The 22,832-nt window shown below is 34.0% G+C and overlaps 2 protein-coding genes across 4 annotated transcripts in view; one reads left to right on the top strand and one right to left on the bottom strand.

Moving 5' to 3' along the window:
- The window catches only part of LOC100867094 (uncharacterized), a 405,878-nt gene extending 398,003 nt beyond the window's left edge, over positions 1–7,875 (top strand). For both annotated transcript variants that reach the window (XM_012487799.3, XM_086903945.1), the window contains one exon: positions 19–7,875. In XM_012487799.3, the coding sequence (XP_012343253.2) occupies positions 19–40 (22 nt within the window). In that variant the 3' untranslated portion in view covers positions 41–7,875. The remainder of the gene's footprint in view (positions 1–18) is intronic.
- Positions 7,876–8,013: 138 nt separating this feature from the next.
- On the bottom strand, positions 8,014–22,554 carry LOC100867206 (uncharacterized). Of its 2 annotated transcripts, XM_031917155.2 has the most exons (29): positions 22,371–22,554; positions 21,058–21,426; positions 20,491–20,799; positions 20,240–20,411; positions 19,790–20,062; positions 19,589–19,687; positions 18,557–19,522; positions 17,844–17,987; positions 17,307–17,687; positions 16,502–17,227; positions 16,017–16,108; positions 15,791–15,939; positions 15,495–15,605; positions 14,496–14,840; positions 14,101–14,315; positions 13,790–13,902; positions 13,534–13,678; positions 13,357–13,454; positions 13,049–13,224; positions 12,694–12,980; positions 12,341–12,548; positions 12,058–12,241; positions 11,007–11,219; positions 10,740–10,865; positions 9,984–10,145; positions 9,633–9,782; positions 9,312–9,543; positions 8,915–9,094; positions 8,014–8,725 (listed from the first exon to the last, which is right to left on the bottom strand). In XM_031917155.2, the coding sequence occupies exons 1-29, from the start codon at positions 22,446–22,448 to the stop codon at positions 8,589–8,591; spliced, it is 6,840 nt and encodes a 2,279-aa protein (XP_031773015.2). In that variant the 5' UTR covers positions 22,449–22,554; the 3' UTR covers positions 8,014–8,588. The 2 variants fall into 2 exon arrangements, with proteins under 2 accessions (XP_031773015.2, XP_012343251.2); XM_012487797.3 differs by lacking the exons at positions 16,502–17,227; positions 17,307–17,687; positions 17,844–17,987 and having other exon boundaries at positions 22,371–22,538.
- Positions 22,555–22,832: the final 278 nt, after the last annotated feature.

Here is a 22,832-nt window from a genome sequence, read left to right as displayed (position 1 = left end):
TGACATCCTCTCTGACAGGTCTGAACTGAACGCTCAGTGAAAAAGAGCAACCATACACCGCGTCGAATGGGAGCGATATTGAGACAGAGGACGCGCTCTTTTAAAATTTCGTTCCAAGCATTAATCAACCGAGAATCTCTCCCGCGAGAAGACGTTAAGAGAAGAGATACATCGAGAGAGAAAAGAGAGAGAGAGAGGGATGAAAATAGCGAAGAACACTTGAATCGTGAACGAGATGCCTGCACGACGATGAAAAATGGAGGAAGAGGAGGAAAGAAAATCGAGAAAATGCAGCGATCGATAAACGATAGAACGAAGAGGAGGGAAAAGAAAAAAAAAAAATGATTCATCGTAGTGATCTCGCGTCATTTAAGCACATCGTTTAGATATATTAGGAGAATCGGTGCAGTCGTGGATAATTCACGATTTTAATTGTTAGAAACGACTCTAAACTTGTTCTTTCTAATCATAGTTTTCATGCGTTGAATACATATAACGCAGTGTGTACAAATGAATATTTCGAAATCGAATCGAGACAAATTTTCGTATCGAGTTTTAGTTACGAATTTTTTAAACGTTTCAAATCGAGTGGAAACAATCGGATTTTCGATTCGAAATTCTATTTTCCAATCTTTACGAATTTTCGAAATCTAATCGAATAGAACTTTCAGGAATTCAGAGAGATTATTCTCCCACATGCGATATCAAAATTCTTCACATATAATATCTGATCATCGAAAAAACTCTCCGAATAAATTTCCAAAATTTCCATCGGGCTCGACTGCACCGATCCAAGATTGTCGACAGATCGACGACCCCTATCCCTCGATCCATCAAGAAAGAAACCAAAGTCGATCTGTCAAAACGAAGAAAGAAGGAAAGAGAGAAAGAAAGCAAGAAAGAAAGAAAGAAAAAAAAAAAGAATTCACACTGAACAGTATCGCGTAGCAGTAAGTATAGTTCCTAAGCCCGAGGCCAGAGCGGAAAAACGTTTCGCTCGAACCACCCTGTACGTGAAACGTTCCACGTATTCGAGGGAAACGTCTCGTCCGCCTGGCCGACCCCTTTTTGTACATAGTCCTTTTGATATACGCTAACGAAAACTCCTAGGTGTGGAACAGAGGATAAATGGAAAAAAGATAAAAAAGAAGAAATAGGTTCGTTCCTGTAGAGTAAGCTCGAACGTTGTCGTTTTAAGGTTCTAGGTTACACGTATAGTAGCAGACGACGGTCGTCGTGCACGTACTTAACGAACGAGAATGGCGTGTAGAATTGGCGTAAAAGAGAAAGAGAGAGAGAAGAAAAGAAGAGAAAAAGAGAGAGAGGATAAAGGATAATGATTTGACGAGTTTAGAAAGAGAGGACACTCGGTTAGGCAACACAGGTCCTAATGCTGTTCGCACCGTTTTCGAGAAAATCGTTTTCATTGTCCCTACGTTGCGATGGTGTAGTTTCGACTTTTTTTTTTCTTTTCGAGAGTTTCGAAGGACGGGATGAGAGACGCCCAGCGCGCAAGATTCGAATATTTGTTTCGCACACGTGGAAACGAAAAGTCGATAATTTTCTGCTGAGAAATTTCCACGTGGATGATATTTAAATCGAAACGATTTTCGAATAAAGCTTGGTGGGGAGAGCTTAACGAGTTCGAAGTTTCGTTCGTCGATGAATTTTACCGGGGGACGTTTTTAACATCACGAGCATCAGAAATGATAGATCGACTTCGGTACGCGGTTATAAACTGTATATTTAAGAAAAACTTTAATGGAAAGTTGGCGATACCTTGGAAAATTCACGGGAGAATTTGTATTTGTTTTACGGTATCGCGCAATTCTCTCTACTGGATATCGATATACGATTGAAAAATAAAAAAAAAAAACAAAAAAGGAGAAAGCGTATCGTTCGCATCGATGGAACGAAGCTTTCTATTTTTTTTTTTTTTTTTTTTGTTTTCTATGGAATGAACGTTCGTGTTCGTTCTGGGTTGAAGAGAACGAGATCGAACCGAAGGAAGAATCTAGAAAAAAATCTAGGGGAGATTTAGAGGAGATCCAGTAGTCGAGTAGAGAAGTCGTAACGATCATGCTTTTCGTTTCATGCGTTCTCCAAATGAACTGGCGACAAAAAGGGAAGATAAATGATGGCCAGAGGGAAAGGATTTTGAGAAAAAAATAGGGACCAAGAGAGAGAGAGAAAGAGAGATAGAGCAAGAGAAAGAAAGTTCGTTTTTCAGAGACACGCGAAGAGGAAGATGAATCGATCGTGATCTATGCGAAGGAAATGCAAAAGCAGACTGTCGAACTTTCCGCTCGTTGATTCGCAGCTTCGCGTACTGAGAGAAACACCATTGCAGTCATTAGACATTTAAGATTTAATTTATATTGATTTGGACGATTCCCTGTCTGTAGTTTTCGAATAATTTTATTTTTATCGAAATATACACGGCATGATTGTGAATCATTGATTCGTTCGTGAAAAACTGTTCATATTATATTTTCCATTTAAAAAAACATGGAAAAATGTATGTTTACGTATCATTAAAAATGTACATTGTTTTATTTTAATTTTATTATTTATAGAAACATATTGTGTGTTGTACACTTCTCTCTGCACAATTTCTTTTTTTTTTTTTGAAACAAGTTGAGCTTGTGTTTTCGAATGAACGAATTATTATAGTTTCTTTGGCTTTTATAATAACGTATTTGATAAATGTACAAATGTTGTTTGTAAGTTAGTATTATTTTACAATTTATTATGTAGATTTATTGGATAGAATGTATTTAAACTACGGGAAAGATACAGAGGCAGCATTTCTTGCCTTCAATTTTTAGTTTGTAGCTTTTAGCATAGATTTTTTTTTACTGTTCCTATATTATTTATGTAATCATATCGTGAGTATTCAAGAAAAATTCTCTTAAACTGAAGGATATTGTCGAGAAAAATAAGTTTTTATTTTTAAAAGAAAGATAAAATTGTTTCTAAAACTATTTTCATGATTTTTAATCAAAATTAATTTAGAAATATTACTCGTGAATTTCTTTCTAAACTTAAGAATCAACAATTTTAATTAGAAACAAACGAATTTTCTTCTTGTGCATACTCACAATATTATACAGTATATAATATTTTAATTATATGGCAGAATATTTTTCTATACATCTCTAAAATCTATCCATTTATTTATAACAAAGTATTTTAATCGTTTTTGCGTAGCTATGAGCTAATTTTAACGAATGTATTTCGATCGTTCTCTCAGTACGAGGCTCGAATAAGAGAAACAAACGTATATCATATGAAATGGAGTAGCTTCGTATGTACGAGGACGAACCAGAGTCTACGCGAAGATCGCGTAATAAAGAAAGTATAATTCATCGATCAAGCCACGAATATCGGGGACACATTGTACGTCAGGCTCCTTTCTTTGAAAATCGTGTAATAAATATCATCATTATACATCTTATATATATATATACATCTTAAGATATACCAACAGTATTTGAACGTTGTTTTTGTCGTGAATTTTATTAAAATTTGAAAAATTTAATTTTAACGAATATTTCTTTATGTGTTTATTGCACGTGTTACGATAAAAGACTTAGCAATAAAATGTAATAAAATTACAAAATTGATGATGAAATATAACATTGTATATATTTTGAATTTATCATAAATTAAAATTCAATAGAAATTTAGCATTCTGATGAAGAACTAACTTTGATCTAACTTATTTAAATTCAGAGCAATTAATCTTCGAAATCTAATCTAGATGTAATTAAGATCTAACTTATGTCTAATCCAATGTAATCCAGTCTATCATTCGACCCAAATGAAATGTAATTTAGATCGAATCGATCTGCTTTTCGTCCAAATACATCTCACCTATTCGATCCATATTCAAATTAATTAGCTTCTGTTTCATATTGAACATCACATAATTAATCGTGTCCGTATTAATTATTCCAAAACTCGGTTAATCGTAACACGTAATGCGTACAAAATTTTAATAATTCACGAACGATTATTAAAACGAAAAAAAAAAAAAGAAAAAAAGATTTCAGGATTCGCCATTTCGAAAATCTTCTTTACGAACGCTTCACACATTTGTAAATATCCACGAACCCGACATCTCATCTCTCACCATCAATTTTATAAAACCGTCAGCGTCAACCAGCAAGAAAAAAAAATAATAATAATCCATCTCAAGAAAAAAAGAAAAGAAATCGCTCAAATAGAAAACAGAAGAAAGGAGTCGGGCAATCCCCGTTCTCACGTTAGAATTTTAACGAACAGACAATTATCCATGCACGTTTATCATAAACCATACACGAATCTTAACCGTACGAATCTATCGTAAGGAGCATAAATAGTTAACAACCGTGTGTAAGCGCGTTGCAAATATTTCAATTTGGAGAGGAATCTTCAAACTACGCACCCATTCGAACGATGAATATTCAACGAGGAGTCCTCATATTCTCCCCAAGTATTAAGAATTAAACTCGCTCCCTTTTCTACACGATACTACTTTCTTATATTTAATATAAAAAAAAAAAAAAAGAAAAAAACAAACTTCTTTATATTCAATATAACAAGAAAGTATCTTGAACGTGGAAAAGAGGAAAATTTGAGAGAATATCGCGAGAATAGGATTCCTTTTCGCGCGTACAGCGTTTCTGGTTTCTGAAATACGGTCGTCGGGATATTTTCTATCGGTCGCTTTTTTCTACGATTTTTCTATCACGAAAGCGAAGAAAATCACGCTCGTCTAAATGTTCGACGACCCGGGAAATCGATCGATTTGCTACGCGCGAAATCGATCTCGATTCGAGAAGAAAGGGGGAGTGGGGAACGGAGAATGGGTAGTGGTGGAAGTTGGAAGAAAAGATGGACGAGAGGAGTTTAACGCTGCCACGCGTTTCTAATAATAAAAAAAAAAAAAAAAAAAAAGATTTCAAAGATCCTGCAAGGGCTTGATGAACTATGTAACGAGAACCCTAATAGTTGCGATTACTGTACATAAGAGGAAAGTCGTGTATATATATATAATTATTATGACACATAAACATATGCGTATATCTATGCGTTATCTAGGGTGTAAGGTTGGAAATAGGTCGTAATCGAATTTAACGGAGGAATCGCGAAGGGTGGCGAAGAAATTATGGGTTTGCATCGCGTTTTGCCTTCGCCGTTTCGTGTCGTCGTGGATCGACGTTTCGTGGGTTGAAGCGGTCACGTCGGCCGCGTTAATCGCCGATCGATCGATCCCGAGATCGCCTAACGATACCTTCTACAGTACACACACCAACTAACTTTCATCCTTGAACGATTGATTGATTGATTGATTGATTGATTGATTGATTGGGAGTGAATACGAACACACTTGCTTACTGTCTAGTCACTAGATCGTTAGTCGGAGGTTTGGATCCGTGTTCGGGTTGCGATCGAGAAATAAAGTCCGCTTGTTGGAATTTTTTTTAAGTATATATATCACGCGCTGGTCAATTTTCTTAGCTTTATTTCACATGGAAGGAAAATTGTTGAAGTTTGCTATTGAAATTGCTTGCGGATTGCTTTTTTCGAAATTTTAATTTAGAATTTTTATTTTTTTAAGGAGAATATATGTATTTTTTTTTTTTTAAGGATTAAGGTATTTTTATTAATCAAGAGATTCATTTATTTGGATCGGCATTTTTTTTTTTTTTTTTAGAGGAATGAAAAAAGTCGATTTTATGTGATGGAAATTTGTGTTATTTTATTTGTAGTATTTTTCTTTTTTTTTTTTTTTAAGTATATCGTGCAAGATATACGCAAATTATAAATGAGAAACGACTGAAAAGTACTAATTTAATCTTTTTATAAGTTAGAATTATTTTATATTAAGATAAAAGATTCTATTTATATTAGAATTATAAGGAATTATATGGAACATACAAGTTTCAGCATAGTCCAAATACATGTATGTTCGTTTCATTAATAATAAAAATTTATTTATTGAAAATAATATATGCCATGGTAACTTATTGTTCAATTAGAAATGTCAATTTTTATATACATGTATATCATTTTTATACAATATTTGTAGATTTTATAATTATAATCCAAAGGGAATTTTTGAAGAATATACTTATATTTATAAAATATATTAATACAGATAAAAAATTCAATATTATATTCCTAAATATTAAAATGAAGGTTCAGAAAATTTGTCCATTATTAAGTACCTATCACGAATTATATTCAACAAATATATCGATCTATCATTCTTATCGTATTTATCTTCAACTCATTGCCAGAATTTTAATTCGAATTAAATCAAAACTATGCGAACTTCGTGCTTCAATGGAAGGAATAAAATACACAGGTGTCATGTTTCTTTTTTTTGATCAGAACCGGAACACGGATCGCGTTATGCCTAAATTAAGAGTATTCGAGTTTAGACTTAAACGTTAAGTTTCGTGTTAAGCGTATTTTTGGTCGACATTCCCTTAATTGTAAGGTGTTTATAATTGCACGATAAAAGAGATTTACGTAGGTTTGCGTGTTTTTTTTTTTTTTTTTTTCTTTGATTCGCCAAACTTCGCTTGCGTGTCATTCTCTTTATTATAATTTTCGATTCCATCCAGAACAATCCTGCGGCGATCCTGTTGTTCCTTTCTCCAATGAATGGGATCGTAAGATCTATATTCCAGTAAAAATAAATACGAACATAAAAATAAAAAAAAAGAAAAGAAAGAAGAAGGAACAAAATGATCGTTGAGGATTTTTTATCGATCGAAGTTTAACTTAACAGTGAATACGATCCATTTTTTTAGATTCAATGCGGAAAAAAGAAAATCCATGTAACCAGCTGAACAATCGACAACTCGATCCTCCTTTATTTTATCATTAATATATGATTCTATAAACGAAAGTTTTTAGAATAGGTGTTTCTCGATATAAATATATATATATATGTAGGATATTGAATTTATAAAAACGTTGAATTAAAACTGATTGAGTTTGAAACTGATGGGAAAATGTGAAATAATGCGTGAGAATGTGTCTTCTTTTAATTTATTCATTGCCAATTTTTTCAATCTGTTTTACATTGAATTCCTTTATATAAAATATACAGTAGAGAATGTTCAATATTATTTTATATCTGTTCAAATGTGTATGAATATTGTGCATAATAATATAAAAAATTATATATATATAAAAATCGCACAATTGGCACAATAATAAAAACATGTTTTCGAGAAATATTCTTTTTATATTTTATTGTTTAATACATTTATATATATATTTTTTAATATTTATTATACATTGCTACAAAAAAATTATTTATGCTCAATCAAATCGTTAAAAACGAGAAATATATATTTTTTGTTACGAATCTTTCAATTTTTTTATAATATTTTATCGTTCAATTTTTTTTCACACAACAATTTAACAATTTTTAGCGTACAAAGAATTTTTGAGACAAGGAGAAAATCCATATAACCGAATAACTGCCAACTTTGCAACTTAAGTCAATATAACAAAAGTTGTTTACGGATGATCCAGTTGTCGATTGTTGTAGCCCGAATAGATTGTGTACAACGATTTCGTACTAATGTTATACAAATTTTTGCAACGTCGTAGATTACAGTAATTGTTATTTCTCATTTTTCCTTTCTTTTTTTTTAATCTTCGTCGCAACGTTTGTATGTCGATTTTTATTATAAGAAAGAGAAAAAAAATGTCGAAAATTTCCGTTCACAGCGATTTTCGTTTTCATCCGATCGAATATGTTGGGACTATTGTACATAAATAGGCTCAAACATGTAACAGCGACAAGACAACAATTACAATTATTGTAGAAACGATGATGTCTTACGAAATAAACTACAAATTAATGGACGTTTCTTCAAGGCGTGTTTTTTGAAGTATCATTGCACTCATCAATTTTCGTTGAATTTGCAAAGGTAAGTTTTACTTTTCATTTCAATCCTTTTTTTTTTTCTTAATCTAATAAAGTAATCGCTAAAATTATACAAATAATTGTAAAAATTCTTTATTAAACATGCTATACTTGTTAAATAACTAATAACACTTCGATAGTAATGATGATAGTAAATAATTAGACTGTGGATATTTATGGAACATTTTAGGAACATAAACTAAGCAAATAGCACCTAGATAAAAATTTGTTTCACCTATTAAGTATTATACCGAGTATCTTTACTTTGGATATTTTATACATTCTTTATATACACAGTTTGTACATTTTTTACATTTTTAACCCCTTAAACTTTATAGCTCATCATGAAAAGCCACTCCATAATGATACGAGACTTTATCATCATGTCATGTTATATTATTATTTTGTATTCTGTATATATTATTATATTATCTAGACTTTACTTACTAATTACTTAAAAAGTTAACTTTTCCATGAACGCATAAATATCCATAATCCAATCTAATGACTTATATCTAGAAAAATATGATTTTAAAATAATTGCATGTTAATCTATGACTTAATCTGTAATAAAAAAAGTAATAAAAAAAATTTGTACGTCATAGACAATTGTTTGTAATAAGATCGTATCACGATTTTAAAAAAGTATTTTTTATTTCCCTTCGAGGGAAATTTTTATTTTCTGATCGATCCATTGTCGATAGTAAGAAACTCGGACATAAACACCAGGTTTATAGGCTTTTCCACAATGTTGTCCCCAGCTGGTAAGACCGTACAACGTGAAAGCGCCTTCGAGAAAAATAAAAAAAATATCATTATTAAAATTACGTGTATTAACGTGTACTTTATTATTTTTTAGATTTATTTAAAATACATCAACTTTGAATAAGTATATTTCACTCCAAGCAAAATTAAGTTTATTATATTACCCAAAGTAATATTAAGTTTAATTAATTGAAATCAATTTTGTTACGTTACCATTGTGCAAGCACACCAATGGACCTCCAGAATCTCCGTCACAGGTGTCAATACCTTCATCAAGATATCCGGCGCAGACCATTCCATCGCTGATTGCACGCTCGCCATAAACATGTTCGGCACGACACACGGATTGATCTAATAACGGTATCCAACCGTATCTTAGATCTTTGGAAGGAGCTATAGGACGGATAATCAACATATCACACTTCGAGGAAAATTCTCAAACTTAGAAAAATGTATTCAGCTGTAACTTTTCTCCTTGAAAGCTGATCATCCATTGAAATAAGAGAAATACAATGAAATATAAAAAAATAAAAGTAATCTATTTTTAATTTTGATCTGAGCATTAACGAAAGCATTAACAAATTAACGATATCCTTAACGAGCTATTTACTTGATTTTCCAGTCTCGATACTGCCAAATCCACTGACGGTGCAATTAAGATCTGCCGGATACTCGATTCTCTCGGATGGCAGACAAATTGGCATAATATTTTTTCCAAGAGGTATTCCTCGCCCTTTTAACAATACGAGTGCGATATCGTTGTTCATTCGATGACCTTTACGGAATTCTTCGTGAATGTAATAATCCTCGATGTTGGCCTCGATCTCTGTCCCTTCGTCTATCTAGAATATTTTTAAAACAAATTCTTAAAATTCTTAAGTGTCGTTTTAAACGTTAGACAATATCGTTAGAACATCTCAGATCAACTTACCTCCGTATTATAATCACCAGCACGAACGAAGTAAGTTTTCTTATTGTAACCTTCCAAACAGTGTGCGGCGGTGAGCACATGCAAAGGAGAAATAATCACTGCCCCACACCAATGATTTGATTTGCTGTATCCTCGTACGCGAATACTAGCCTGAAAATATTACGAGTGAAATTAAAAAAAAAAATTACAAAAGTAGAAGCGAGAAAGAATAGTAAAATAAAAATATCCTGCTGTAATTAATTCCTCTTAATATAAAGATTTCAACGTATGAGAAAATAATCCAGAAAATAAATTCGAATAAATGAAAAAGAAGATTGTAAGAAAAATAAAAAGGAAAGGAATCTGATTCACCTGCCATGGATAGGAGCCCTTAGGTGCAATGTTACCTCGCACCACTTTTTGGAATATGAGATCCTCGTCCTCATTGAAATCCTTGAATCGTCTGCCGCAATTGGTCGGAAGTATATCATTGATGTTCTTCTCCGGCATAGGCGGTGCAATCTCCCAATTGAACTGCAATTATTTATTCGATAACTGCATTCGTAGATTAGAGAACGGAGAAGGGGGATGCGGCCAGGGTTAAGGACTGAAGTAAACAAGTCAATCTTGCGCAAGTTCATCATTTATTGAACTAAGATTGAGTGTGTTATCGATTGTTTACAAATCTATCGATAGTTTACTATTACAACATAGTAGTTGATTAAATTGCTTAATAACTGATTTTATTCAATATATTCTTTTCTCTTTATATATATATATATACACACACTATGCAAATATTACACTATATAAAAATAAATTTTATTCTTGAATTAAGTTTAATTAACTAATTAATCATGATAATGATGACTGTGAACTATTCTTAAATTTTGTTTCTAATATTTTTCGTACATATTGTACGTTTCTTAAAATTGTTTTAATATAAAATTAATCTTGAATTTTATTTCAAATTATTGAACAACAAATTAATTCTCTAATTTTCAATTTGTTCGCATCACAGCCATCTATCTAACGTATATAAAATTTGATTAAATATAAATCCAAAAAAATTACGATTTAACTTATAATCAAACTATCCCTCCTTCGAGAGGGAATGTTTCGATTTACCTTGGAGTCGTTAACATCTCCAGGTGTACAAATCACACCTGCGTCCTCCTCGTGATTGCAATTATGCTCACCCCAATGATTGTGCTCGCATCGATACAGCTGAGTCTCGTTTCCATAGCAGAAAACCTTGATTCGAGAAATAAATTCCGATTTAATTAACACCGCAGGGATATGATGTGCAGATGAAACTTCTTTCGATCTTGGATCATTTCAAAGGACATATTGTTAACAATGAGTTACGTTTTTTAACTTTTTAACGAAACTCACTTCATCGAGCCATATCGGCCCCTCTCCTGGTCCAAAATATCCATCTTTCTTTGCCAGAGCACGCCCACCGAATCCCAAAGACCTGCAAATCACCGTGGCAGCTGTATTCGAGAAATCATCGTCGCAAACGGTACCCCACACGCCATGATGACGAACTTCGATCCTTCCCTCGTAAGGCGTATTTCCATTCGCCAAACGTATCTCGAACGGTGCCTAAAATAATATTCAATCACATTTCAATTTCTTTTTTTCAAATCTTCAAAAATTATTCGAACTAAAAATTCCACCTTAATTCCAGACTTAATAATTCATCAAAACGTAACATATTATCTAGAAAACGTACACTTAATTCATACTTTTCATCGAATTGCTCCAAAATTGATTCATTTCAAACTTTTCATATACCCATTTAAACTTATTTTTCGATCGCCTCTCAATTCCAAGCACGTAGTTAAAACGCGATATTACTGACGTTTCATGAAGCAGAAAACCTTCCCCTTTAAAATGCTTTTTGTTTCAAGTCGATATCATTTCTCGTTCCGGAGATATGGCGATTCAAAGCGAAACGTAATTTTTGGCAATCGCGTCTTGCCTCTCGCTCTTCGCATCCAACTTCTCACTCGCGCGCTTTCACTGACCACGTGCGTTGGTCAGCGGTAGACGATGACTCAGCATTTTTTTTTACTACTATTAGCCGTGCGTACACATTTCCAGGAAAAAAAAAGTAGATCGCAATCGTGAGAGTTTTAAACCCCATTCATATTATATTCGTTTCGCGCGCTATAATTCGCTATGTATCTCGGAAATGAATTGAGATATCGATATGAAACAAAATGGATTTTAAAGAGCACTCTTTCTTTTATCTATCGAATGTAAAAAATCATGAATTTCTTTATTTTTTTTAAAGGTTTATTTTATGATCAAAGTTTATATTGAAAAGTTTTGAATAGTGAAACGTGGTTCGAAAATTTATGTATTTTAATATTTTTTAAAAATCTTGTTATCTAATTTTGTCTAATTTGATGTGATTATTCTAATTTTTGTTGCTCACGTTACAATGTTCGGGGCTCTCGTCTGAACGATCCTGACAATCGACGACCTCGTCGCATATAAACGCAGTTGAAATACACATCGGGCTGTTGTCGCACTTCCATTGGCCGTCTGGACAAGTATTGACTGCAGTCTTGCAAACGATACCTACGGCTTCTTCTGGTTGACAATCATGAACACCCCAACTTTAAAGAATGGAACGTAATTTTCAGAAATTATTTTATAATTACATTTTAAGGCGAAAGTTTTATATTTTTTTTATTTAACATTTTTATTCAAATTACCCTTCAAAGTCGCATTCGCGTAAGGAAGTTTCGTTTCCTCGACACCTTAATTGATCGACCATAAATCTTGTCGATGGATCCATATTTCCATAAAACCCTCCCGGTTTGACTTCCAAAGCGCCAAGAACGAAACCAAGCTCTTTGCAAATTACATCGGCATCGATCATTCCGAAACCATCGTCGCACACTTGCCCCCAAATTCCCAAAACTGCAAAGATTCTTAACATCATAAATCGAAATATAATTTTCAATCTCTCCTTACATTTCATCATTTCTCGAATTTCGACTTGAAAAAAAGTTCAATCTTCTGTGATTTTCATCGATTTGAATCGCCAACACAATGATTTACTTACTCTTGACTTCAACTCTGCCTTCGTTATCGTAATCTGAACCAGCCAGCCGAATTTCGTAATCCAAATTTTCTACAGTGCAAACATTCTCGTCGCTCCGATCGTGGCAGTCATTTTTTCCATTGCACACTTGGCTTTGATTTATGCACTTTTGATTTTCACAAACGAACATTCCTTCGCAATTCATGCTTCTGTCCGTCATCTCGTAATAATCGAATTCCGTGCTGGGCTTCAATTTTCCCGTCATTCCTATGTTACTGTCGCTCAAAAGACAAATATTTTCTATTGCTCTGAAAAATCAATCAAAGAAGTTATACATATTCTTTTTTTCAATTTGTACCAATAATAATCTACTTACTTATGTGCAAAAGATCGACAAATAAAGTCAGCCTCTTTGCATCTGAGAGCACACGTCTTCAGTGGCGTGTTTAACCACTTTTCAACGTCATACCCCTCTAGCTTCTGCTTCGAGTATTTTTTGAAGAGATCCATGTGCGAGACGCAATCTCTCTCGTCCGCTCCGTTTGTACAATCCTTATTAATTTAAAAAATACATTGAAAATTCACTCGTGATTTTTCTTCATTCTTAATTATTTAAAGTAAAATTTCCTTTTTTTTTTTGAATTAGATTATTTTCCATTTAAATTTTATTTGAGAAGACGTTACCTCTTCTTCATCGCAAACCCATGGCGATGGAATACATTCTCCTGGTAAACATTCGAAATGCTTAGGTTTGCATTGACTCACCGAACGCCTTTGAGTACCTGAGGAAAATAATTGTACACGACACTGATACAAACACTGATAAAAGTTAAAATTTAAAAAAAATCTTCTGTTGTATACCTATATTTCCACAAGGTGGAATATCACAATGTTCGCGTTCTGCACGTGGTCCCGTGAAACACCATGGCCTGTTCTCTCTATTCGGATTCGGATTTCTGCAGTAATTGTGGTTTTTCAATTTTTCTCTTATATCTCGATTAACAACCTAAAGATGGTATTTTTTTGTTTTATATAGATAATTTAGCATTTAAAAAATTGTTCTTTCACTTTTCCAATTAGAAGAAAAGTAGAAAAATATAAGTATTCGAGAACTAACATTTACTTCGAGTGGATAAGCGACTTTCTCGTCGCCCCATGATAAACAATCTTTCCCCGAAGCTGATACACTCGCGTTTCCGGCATATTGACTTCCCTTTCCATAAATACAACCTGCAAAAGACGAATACATATCCTTTCAAATTTTCTTATGTTCTTTTCAAATTTTCAAAATGGTATATATTCTTTTAAATGAAAATGCATTGAAGAAAAAGTAGTGCAAAATAGTGGTTCGTTTCTAGATAAAGTATCAATGAGAACAAAGGGGCCAATTATGCTAAAATAATGCTGATTAAAGAATAAAATTCGCACCGATGTCGTCATAGGGCCTCTTGCAAATGAAAGAGTGGCCTTTATTGGAAGAAGCACAGTCTTCAGCGTCCCAGAAGAAGTAATCAGCAACGCAAATCGAGTCTGGTCTTTCGTGGCATGGAAATTTACGCTTCATTACGATACAACGTGGGCGGGTACCCACGGACGGAGGTTGTTTATTATCTTCCATCCAACCTGGCCACCATTTGGTAAATCTAATTCCAATTAATTAATATACCGATAAACGGATTATCAAACGGATAATAAATATCATTAATCTTTGTAGAAATAGGAACAATGGAATATTCCATTACAATCATTAATTCTTCGTATTTTAATGTAAAATATACTTTCTTAAAAATTTTGAAAAAAAAAAAACTCGTACGACGATCTACCTAAATTTCGCGCGGGAAGAATCTTCCCAGATCCACAAGGTATGACTCATGGTGGTGAAACCAACACCGGAAGTCATAATCGAAGCGATTTCTGGTTGCTCTTGCACCAACCATTCAGAGATGAAATTGTTTTCCGCCTGGCTCGTGATATCTAAGAGTCTCGAATCCCTATTCGTGCAATAATCCAAAGCTTCCTGATGGTTCAACCCGCTCTCCGCCTCCGCCAAATGATAACATTGTCCTTCGTGTGGCACTTCATCCTTGCGACAGTTGGCGACCCGATTTAGCGCGCATCTTACTCCAATCGCGTCTCTTTCCACTCGACACTCTTGCACGTGTGTGAATCTGCAGGATTTTAAATAAAATAACGTTGAAGAGATGCGTTCAACAATAAGAGAAATTGTAGAAACAATTGTAGAAGTTATAGAAATATTTTGTAAAAAATGGGAAAGTTTTGCAAATGATTATCCTGTGAAAAGATATTTGAAAATTTGGAGAGGATAGATAATATCCAAATTTAAGGAATTTTTGGAGACGATTCTAGTTCAAATGAAAAAATTGAAATAATATGAATGTCAGTATAATTAGAGAGAAATACACATCAATGGATAATATCAGAATATATTTGCATGGAAATTGCATCATGACTTATCATACTATGAAAATATTTAAAGAAAAAATTCTTAACGCAATAAAATATCTATTCTACACATTTATTATGTAAAAAAATTCTGAGAAGAAGATCGTGACGAAATGTGTACGTTTGATGAACATTGCGTAAGAACGAGACACGATTTCTTAAAATAATTTCCTCGAAATTCAACGAAGCAAAATTTTTTAATTCGGCCCGACATTTCTTAATAATGTGTTTCTTAATAACGTGTGATAATTATCTGGATAATTTATGCAATGTTTGCTTTGACTGTTGTTTTAACGTCATTTGATATCAAAACTGTTTTATCTGTAAAAAGGCATTGTCATTGATACGTGGCGTCTTACTTGCACGATTGAAATTTATCCTCGTCGCCTTGACACGAGACAGAATTTGCGGCTATCCAAGTTGGCATGCCATTTCGACCATTTCTCCCTTGCCAAGCCATCTCGGCGCCCCTGTGAAAAAGAATTTTTCCTTAAAACATTTTCACGAAGTACGCAAAATAAATTTAATCAATAATATTGTGAAATTCTTTGTCTTAAAATTAAAAAGTAATCTTCATTTTCTTAAAATTAAATTAATACAATTTTATACGGAATTCTAATTCTTAATATCTTAAAATTTGAATAAATTAAAGTACCTGGTGTATCCAAGCTGTTTGCATACGACGTGTGCTTCTTTTAAGGCCCAACCATTTCTCGAGTCACAAACGATTCCCCATCCGGGATTCGTGCCTTGAACTTCTACGTATCCATCGTGAGGTCCAGACCCTCCTCTAAGTCGAATCACCTAAGAAATTTTACCAGAAAAGCTTAATAAATAAATTATTTGTAACGTCACGACTTAAACAATACAATGATTCATACCTGACCGGAAATTGGTGTTGGCATAGCAGTCTTCTTGGAATGATCTAATGGTTGCACTGGTGGTATATAATACGATGGAAATGGTGGCTCCTCTGTAAAGTAATATTTTTCTCATTTAGAATTAAACATCTACAATAATATCAAAAAATAATAAGTGAAAATTTTCTATGTGTATTTAAATCGATAAATAATTTATTCGAGGAACTAAACAGATCACGTGAAACTTATCAATACTATCACGTTATTATAAAACTACGAAATTAAATTTGTATGATCACGACTAATAGAAATTTACACGAATATCCACAGTCTAGTTATTACTTTTTTAAGCCCATGATTAACAAATAGTTTCCAGAAACATGCCAAAAGCCAATTAATTGTTAAAAAAGTATTAAAGAAAAAGAGAATCTTACCTGTACTTCGTCGAACCTTTGTAGATAAAAACGACCATATGAAAATCACGAAAACTGCAACATTAGACTTACCTTTCGCGAAAGGAGCAGCGTCTATATTGAAAAGATCTACATCCACGTTCTTCTTATCGATCTTCATAATAACAGAAGCTTTCGTGGTCGTTTCAGTTACATTTTTAAAAACCAATACAGGTTTCCACTCTTTCTTGTCGCTCAACACGTCCACAGTTTCCACAGGTTCCACGGGTTCAGATTCCTGAGACGCAGGCTCGACAATATCCGATGCTCGATGCTCGATCGTCGAAGAGTTTTCGTAATCGATCCACACGGTAGGCACGTTTGGATCGGTCGTTGAAATTGCACTGTTTTCGGAATTCTCGATGTTGATGAATCTTTTTTTTGACGGAATTGTCGAAGGCCTCGAAGGTGGAATCTTTTGTGTCGCATCAGTTGTGACGACGCGAGAGGAATCGTTGGAGAAATTATTGAATTCAGGTGGTTCGAGATTTGTCGATGGAACGTTTGGATATCGGCCAGTGAAGTTCGATTCGAAGACCGGAGGAGTCAATTGACTTAGGGGTTGAAAATTGGGAGAATTTTGATTCTCGTAAACCGGCAACTGGCTTGAGACATTTGTAGACTGGTGGTTATCTGGTGGTTGCAAATTGGTGGATGGTATTGGAGAATAATTGTTGCTTCCTGAGAAATTTAATAAAAATGGAGCAAACTTATTAAGGGATGGATATGGTGGTTGAAGTTCCTGTGACGGCACGAACACACGATTGTTATAATTAGCACCTGAGAAAATAATAATAATTAAAATTATTATTGAATAAAATATAATAATAAAATTGTGGCGATTGAAAATAAATATTACCAGAGTGTGCCAAATTTCCAGAATTCGCAGAAGAGTTATATGCCCAATGATACCTGTGAGTTCGATGTCCAAAAGAATTATTCGTATTGTGTAGGATATCGTTCGATCCAGAAGGGTGATTATTAGAAGTAATGGGCGGTGGTTGAAGAACCGTAAGTGGTATGTTATCGATGCTTGTTCGGGAATCGATGTAAATATTTTTATCACTTTTGTTGAATTCATTCAGACGTGGAAGATCGTTCGGCCTGTAAGTTCTCATTTTCGAGTGGCCTTGATTCACTTCGATTTCTTTTGTGATAAAATCACCTCTTGTATTATTTATATTCACGTATATACCATTTGGATTAAACTTCGTTGAATTAAATGCTGTATTTTTTACTCCTGTAACAAAAATTAGTAAAAGAAAATATGTAAAGAATATGATTACGATAGATACGATAATGAGACAAAAAATTTAAATTAACGTCATATCATTTGATTATAGAGTTTTCTTTCGCTGTTCTAGATATATTAAAAATGTATCTTTAATTCGCATACCTGGTCCAAATTGGCCTTTAGAATGTTGGAAAATGTTCGTTTTCGACGTATCTAACTTGGAATCTGCTTGTCTATCAGCTGTGCTTTGATAAATATTAGGTCTAAATTTTCCTTCGCGGAATTTGTCATCCTCGTTAGCAGGACCTAAAAACAATTAATTTTTAAAATTGTTTATTGCATCTTATATTTTATATTATATCAGAAAAATAAAATCTTTCTTCCCAATAAAACGATACAAATATATAAATTTTCTAAATTTTGTTATAATTTGTCAAAGTTATTTACCTGTTGTGTGATAATTAGCATCTTGATTTGTCCAAAATGAAGATTATAATAATATGTTTGACTGATTATTTTTGTTATATAATTTTACTTACAGTTTATCGTAGAAAAAATTTGTCTAAAAAGACATTTTTACATTTTCAGATTGTAGAATTTTTCCACATAAATTTCATTTGCGTAAAGATTAATTTTCCATGCTCATACATGCAACATAACATACTAGAACGATAACCCTCATGCTTCAAGCCATGCATGCCAATCTTTATTCGATACAAACATGCTTTATAAGTAACAAGTAGAATTTTAATAAATTCTCATTAAGAAAATTGTTTAAAATTTCCAAATACCAATTCTAAATTTAATCCTTCCGATTTTTCTTTATAAATACAAAGACATCGATCCATCAAATTTAAGAAAGAAAAAAAAATCACCTTGATCCCAACGTCGATTTTGATTTGGCATCTGTCCTCGTCCCTGTTGATTCCAATTATCGAAACTATTTTGATTCGTGGTTTGATTCCAAATTCTTCTGTTCCCTACAATCTGCGTGTCGAATCTCGAATTATCCACTGGTCGATTATTACGATTGGCATAAGTCGAAGTTCCATCAAGTCCTGTCTGCCAAAATCCAGGACCCATCCTCTCCTGTCTATTAGACGTGGATTCTTGATCACTATCCTCGTTCCATGAAACATTGTCTTTGCCCAATTTACTGAAACTAGGCCTTTGCGCTTGCTGTCCAGTTTCTTCGACTGTCCAAGTATCAGTAGGAACAGTTTCCGGCCTATCTTGAGTATCTCTATGATCGAATCCCTCGTTAGAAGTTTCCTTTTTCATGTCAAAAGTGGGCCTTTGTGCCTGCTGGCCAGTTTCTTCCACTGTCCAAGTATTAGTAGGAACAGCATCTGGCCTATCTTGAGTACCACGATGATCGAATCCTTGATTGAAAGTATCTTCCTGATCCTTTCTCCTGTCAAAAGTGGACTGTTGTGTCTGTTGATCGGTTTCTTCGGTTGTCCAAGGATTATTAGGAACAATATCCGGCCTATCTTGAGTACCGTGATAATAATGATGATGTTCGTGATAGTGTCCGTGATTGGAATGCCAATTTTCGGTGTCGACTCCCTGGTTTCCAGATGTTTGAGAGTGCGGTTGATGGAATGGAGGAACAGGTTGTTGCGTTTCAGTGTCTTTGGGATCATGCATTGATGGATAACGATGATAATGATGGTGATGATGATGATGGAATCTATCGTTATTTCGATCACTTGATCCGTGATGATGAGGCCGTTGCGGCTGTGGGGTAGTTGAATCCGATGTATCGCGCCAATTAGTTGGAGAATATGGCTTCTTCAAGATTGGCCTCCATGTCGGTTTTAAGGGATCCCAATCTGTTCCTAAATGAAACATGAATGTTGAAACATAGTAGTGCGGTTGATGTGCAATCTGTAATTTGTAATTACTTTGTGACGTGTGATTGTATTTCTGATGCCAAGTTCTTGAATCCGAAGAACTGTGAGATGGCCAAGGTTTGAAGGAAGTATCGACCGTTTGCTGTTTATCTATATTAAAATTCGTGAAATTAGGATTGAGTACAGCAGAAGAAATTTGTGCTTTTTATTATATTACGGTTCATTAACATCATCATCATTATCATCGGTTACCTTCCTTGCAACTAGGGACATTATATGGCCAATCACAGACAGAGATGGAAGGATTGAAAGCAGTACCAGGGCCACAGTCCATAATAAATGTTCCACCATTCGCGCATTGAAGGAACTTTTTACATGTTTCTGGATGCGGTAACAATCCTGTGTAATCATCGGGACAAGTAATTTTCTTTGCTTGAGGCTTTTCATATCGCAATCTTCCATCATGATCCTCGTAATCAGGAGGAACTAATGGTTCTGTCGTCCCTTCTTCAGACTTCAAGGCATCTATATTAGAGGAAAATAATTTATTGTGATATTAATTTATATTTTTATATAAATAGAGAACTAAATAAAATAAATTTGAATTTTCCATAAATTCATAAAAATTTTTTAATATAATAATATAATTATCTCATTTTTATCAATTACACGTATAATTTTAATTATTGAATATTTTGTTACCTTCGCAACCTTTTACATTGCGTGGCCAATCACAAACCATAACAGCAGGGTTGAACACGGTGCCAGGACCACAGTCCATTATGTACGTTCCTCCATTGGCACATTGTAAAAATTTTGTACAATCCGAGGGATGTGCTATCAATCCTGTTAAATGAGGCGGACATTTTGGCTCCTGAAGAAATATTTTGTAAATTTCAATTACAATAAATTAAAGACCAAAGACTTTAATTAATGGCTAATTAAATTTAGACCTGCAACCTAGAAGAATCTAAATGCTCAGTCGTTGGGAAATTATAATAATCATTAATTTCCTCGCCATAGCATTTCACTTTTTGCGGAAAATCGCATTCCAACGTGTTTGGATTGAAGAGTGTGCCAGGAGCACATGCTTGAACGAAAGCTCTGCCCTTCCAACAGTTCACGAAAAATTTGCAATCCGGAGGATATACGAATTGTCCAGTGGAATCGAATTGCGGACATTGAACGCCATGTTTTGAGTCGTATCGAGCCACTCTCCATTTCGTTTCCGTTGAAACAAGAATTTTCTCTTCGCGAGGTTTCTGGAAAAGTGATAAAAATTTTAAGAAAAATTATACTTTTGTCGTTTTAATCATTATTGAAGAAAACTTCCAACAAAGTAGATACTGAAATATTATTAATATTAATAAAGTTTAATTGAGATAATGAATTTTATTTTTCAACGATCGTAATTAACATTTGAGATAAACCTAATCAAAATAATGTTTCTAACTTTTAATCTGAAAGAAGTCAATATTTGTATAAAATTATTTATAACAAATTTTCAAATAAATTATTACCGTGCTGTCAGCAGGTACTCCTTCGTAAAACTCTTCATCCTTTATTCCTATTTGTTCATTTTCTTGTCTGTCATTGTACTTCGAAGAAAGATCGTCATGTTGCTCAAAGTTTGTCGTGCTTTGAGAATCACTCGTGATCTCTGTTCTCTGCTCGATCTCACTTCCCTTGTTCTTTTTCCAGGGACTCCAAATTTCCCTCCTAACCTCTATTACGTACGGTTTTCGAGGAATCGGATAATCTGAATCCACTTGCCATTTTGGAGAACGTGATAGATCTTCGCTGGAATCGACTGGACCAGGCGAATACCAAGGAAGCACCGGTTCTCTTCGTTTTGGCGGTTTTGTTGTCGTTTCTTTGGGATCATAGATCTATGTGTAAATTAAAAATCGAGAAAAGTGTGAATAGATAAAAGTACTTAAAATGTATTTAAATTGTGATAGGTCGTGTTACGTGGAATTATAAAGAATAACGATAGATTTTAAATCGAAAGAATTTTGTGCATTTTAAAAATATTAGCATTAACGATTTATTATTGATCTGAATCAAGAATTTAATTTTGAACGCATTAAACACACGACATTATTAAACAAATGTTTAAAAATAATAATAGTTGTACGCGAATGTATTAAATTTCTTATACACTTTGCCATCACAGAAACAAGCAACGATACAAACAAAGAGAATCATTGAAAATCATTATCGAAAGTAACCCACACATATAACCAATTTTTCTGCTTTTCAGACCGCATTCTTTATCGTCCACCTTATCAGCGCTTATCTAGTTAATAAATATTAATAAGATACTTCTGCGACGATCACAATTAAGAACGAAAAACAGTTACTACGTAAAAGATTTAATAATAATCAACAATTCACGCAAAACCAAATCCAAAACGTCACAAATTTCATCCCTAATTAACAAAATCCCCACTCGTTTAACTATAAAACAAAAAAATCCTGGTGTTCGTAAAATTCAACAAAACTCATTTTCCTCGATCAATTCATGTTCCTCGAACAACACAAACATTCACAAAGAAACGTTCTTTCCTACAAAGTCATCAAAAAAAAGCAAAAAAATTCACCGCATCAAGAAACAAAAAAACATCCAAAGAATTAAATCCAGATCAGAACATTCAAAGAGATCGAAACAAAAAAGAGCGAGAATAAATCTTTCTCTGCCCGGTTCATCATCAATTTCAGCCATCATCAATCCCTAAACAAATCTTCCCGCCAGGTTGTTGAAACCACGTAACCAAAGAAGCAAGAACCTTCCGGTGTGTGAAAGAGCAATAAGAAGAGTGGAATCACGTACCGCGTGGGCGACAGCGACGACGAAACATAGACGAAGAACAATGACAGCGAGGGAACGGCCGGTATACCGCGACATCATCCTCGACTATACTGCCTCTATCGCGGCTGGATGATCTGGTTTTTCCTAATGAAACCGTCGTTTGATCACGATCGCTTACTTACCGAGAAAGCTACGAAGTTCTTCTTCGGATGAGAAAGATGCTACGAAAGAATGGAAAGGGGTTATCAGTCATGGAGGTCGAGGGTCGAGATCGTCTCCCGGAAAAAGAAGTCGAGGCTGACGCGAGCCAAGAAGACGAATGATCGAAACTGTTCCGAGGAAAAGAGAGATGACGAGAGGAGCAGATAGTAGAGGAGAGAGAAAGAGAGAGAGAGAATGGGATCGTTCAAAGAGGATCTTATTTGGTGGAAAGAAGAGAGGCGAGCGTGGTTTTATCAACACGTTAATAAAACGAATGCACAC

This window comes from Apis florea, unplaced genomic scaffold (assembly GCF_048593485.1).
Source record: "Apis florea isolate Af1SG1 unplaced genomic scaffold, ASM4859348v1 contig_2293_pilon, whole genome shotgun sequence".
In the NCBI taxonomy this organism is placed as follows: domain Eukaryota; kingdom Metazoa; phylum Arthropoda; class Insecta; order Hymenoptera; family Apidae; genus Apis; species Apis florea.
Note: the sequence above shows the minus strand (reverse complement) of the source record. Positions and strands in the feature narration are given on the sequence as shown.